The 2,748-nt window shown below is 61.0% G+C and overlaps 1 protein-coding gene across 1 annotated transcript in view; it reads left to right on the forward strand.

The window, feature by feature from the left end:
- The window catches only part of GTPBP6 (GTP binding protein 6 (putative)), a 9,122-nt gene extending 6,374 nt beyond the window's left edge, over nt 1-2,748 (forward strand). The window contains exons 8-10 of the mRNA XM_040266432.1: nt 1,293-1,441; nt 1,548-1,700; nt 2,382-2,748. Of these exons, the coding sequence (XP_040122366.1) occupies nt 1,293-1,441; nt 1,548-1,700; nt 2,382-2,505 (426 nt within the window). The 3' untranslated portion in view covers nt 2,506-2,748. The remainder of the gene's footprint in view (nt 1-1,292; nt 1,442-1,547; nt 1,701-2,381) is intronic.

The following is a 2,748-nucleotide window of genomic DNA, read 5'->3' on the forward strand; positions in this document are numbered from 1 at the left end:
CGTGGGGCGCCTCTCTCTAATTGTGACGCGTGGGGCGCCTCTCTCTAATTGTGGCGCGTGGGCCGCCTCTCTCTAATTGTGGCGCGTGGGGTGCCTCTCTCTAATTGTGGGGCGGGGGGCCGCCTCTCTCTAATTGTGGCGCATGGGGCGCCTCTCTCTAATTGTGGCGTGTGGGGGGCCTCTGTCTAATTGTGGTGCAGGGGGCCGCCTCTCTCTAATTGTGGCGGGCGTGACGCCTCTTCCTGGTTGTGGTGCCCTGTTTTCTCGTCGTGATGGCTTCTCTTGTGGCCCAGCAGGGGCTCTAGCCCGCGGCGGTCACCCGTTGCAGCGTGCCGGCTCATTTGTTGTGACGCACCGGCTTAGCTGCTCCGCGATGCGTGGGATCTTTCCGGCCCAGGCACTGAGCCCTCATCTCTTGCACTGGCAGGTGGATTTCTTACCACTTGCCAGGAAGGTGACCAGGGAAGCCCTACAACAGTAGTTTTTCCGAAGGAAATCCTAACGAAGAGGGGTTTCCCTTTCTGTGTTGGCCGTATCCGGGGCCCAGAGACAGTGAATCCCAACAGAGCCTGGCGTTTACTCAGCAGGGGGGCGGCAGGGCCCAGGGACAGGCACCCTGGGACCTTCTAGGTCACAGCAGCTGAGGCTGAGGGCACCATGCAGCTGTCAGCTTCATCCTCCAAGGTTCCTTAAAATGTAAAATTTCTGACATGAAACCTGAAGTAAAAGAAAACTTATTTCATCAAAAAGAGAACCTAGACGTGAATCCCTTAAAACCAGACAGAGCACCTCCTTTTCGTGACAGAATTACCCTCGGTTGTTACTTCCTTTTTATCTCTATTTTCCCAATGCATGAGGAACCTGCGTGTAAAACATGAAACGGGGAAAGAACTTCTTTAAAATGCGAGCTTGAGGTTTCACAGAAAGGTGGGCCAGCCCAGAGCTGAGAACATGGCAGTGTGGCTGGGCGGGCTGGTGGTGGGGGTCAGTACTGTGGGGCGGGAGACCGGGAGGACAGAGGTTTGGGGGTGCCGAGCAGTCTCTGGGGTCCAGGTGCCCAGGGAGTGGCAGCCTCTCCGGAAACCCTAAGGAGGGGGCTGGGGGGGGCTGCGTGCACCACAGAGCCACCCTGTGATCTCAGGTCTCACCCTCCCCTCAGGGCATAGGCCCCCATGTTGGGGAGCTCTGCCCTCACCGGGAGGAGCAGTGTCCTGGGGCTGGCGGGTCCTCCGGGGCTGGGGGTGGGAGCCCCTGGCCCCAAGATCTGACCACCTGGCCCGCCTGGTCCTCAGGATCTGATCGTCCATGTCAGAGATGTGAGCCACCCCGAGACGGAGCTGCAGAAGGCCAGTGTCCTGTCAGCCCTGCGGGGCCTGGGCCTGCCAAACACCCTCCTGGAGAGCATGGTGGAAGTCCACAACAAAGTGGACCTGGTGCCCGGGTGAGCCCCCCATCCCTGGAGTGTATGGTACGAGTCCACAACGAGGCGACCTGGTACCCAGGCGAGCTCGACTTTGCTGAGCGTGCTGTGCCGTCCGCCTGGACAGGTACACACCGGCGGAGCCCGACGTCCTGGCTGTGTCTGCCCTCCTGGGGCTCGGGCTGGATGAGCTGATGGCCAGGGTGGAGGACGCCGTCCTGCGAGCCACGGGGAGACGGACCCTCACCCTGCGCGTGTGGCTGGCCGGACCGCAGCTGAGGTGCGTGGGGTGGGCCTGGTTGGAGGGTTGGCAGCGCCGATGATCGCTGTGCTGGGTGGGGTGTCATTCCTGTGAGCGGGCTAGGCCACGGTGCTGGGCGGCTTTGTCACCCCCGCGTCCCCACGTTCACCACGTACGAGCAGGGGTCTGGCCATGTGTCCATGCCTCGAAACGCACCCGCACCCTCAATTACCTCACCCTACCCTGGGAAGGCTGGGTGGGGCTTCAGGCTTGGTCAGGGGCTCCATTCCCATCAGTTGCGTCTCCGTCCCTGCACGAGCAGGCGTATGGCCCTGTGTCCACTCGCCAGGACTGTGGGAGATACTGGCCTCCCAATCGCGGGAAGGCTGGGTAGGGGTTCAGACACTGTTGGGGTCTTGGTTCCCACCAGTCGTGTGTCCCTCCCACTAGTTGTGTCTCCCACCAATCTCATGTCCCTCCCACCAATCACGTCTCCCTCCCACCAGTTGCGTTTCCCACCAATCACATTTCCCTCCTATCAATTGTGTCACCGCCCACTAATAGTCTCCCGCCTACCTATCATTTGTCCCGCCCACCAATCGCTTGTCCCCCCACCAATCGCGTGTCCCCCCCACCAGTTGCATGTCCTGCCGACCAATCGCGTGTCCCGCCCACCAATCTTGTGACCCCACCCCCCCGCCAATGGTGTCTTCCTCGCAGCTGGCTTCACCAGGAGGCCACGGTGCAGGCGGTGGACGTGATCCCCGAGGCTGGGGCTGCCGATGTGAAAGTCATCATCAGTGACTCTGCTTACGGAAGGTTCCGGAAGCTGTTTCCGGGGTGAAAGGATTCCTCCCTCCCCAAAGATGAGGGCGCTGCACATTTCAGTCCCAGAGACAAGCACGTGTGTTGGGTGTTCGCCCCCAACCCCACCGTCCCCACCCCCGCCAGCCTGGTGGCGACGGGATCCTGTGGGACTCTTGAGTGGTTCTGGCCGACCGTCGGGGCGTCTGGGGAGCAGATTTCTGTCCAGGATGGTTGACCACACACCAGACAGTAAAAGCTTTGTGCGGTGTGTGTGTGTAAA

Source organism: Oryx dammah, unplaced genomic scaffold (genome assembly GCF_014754425.2).
Source record: "Oryx dammah isolate SB20612 unplaced genomic scaffold, SCBI_Odam_1.1 HiC_scaffold_23, whole genome shotgun sequence".
Classification (NCBI taxonomy): Eukaryota; Metazoa; Chordata; class Mammalia; order Artiodactyla; family Bovidae; genus Oryx; species Oryx dammah.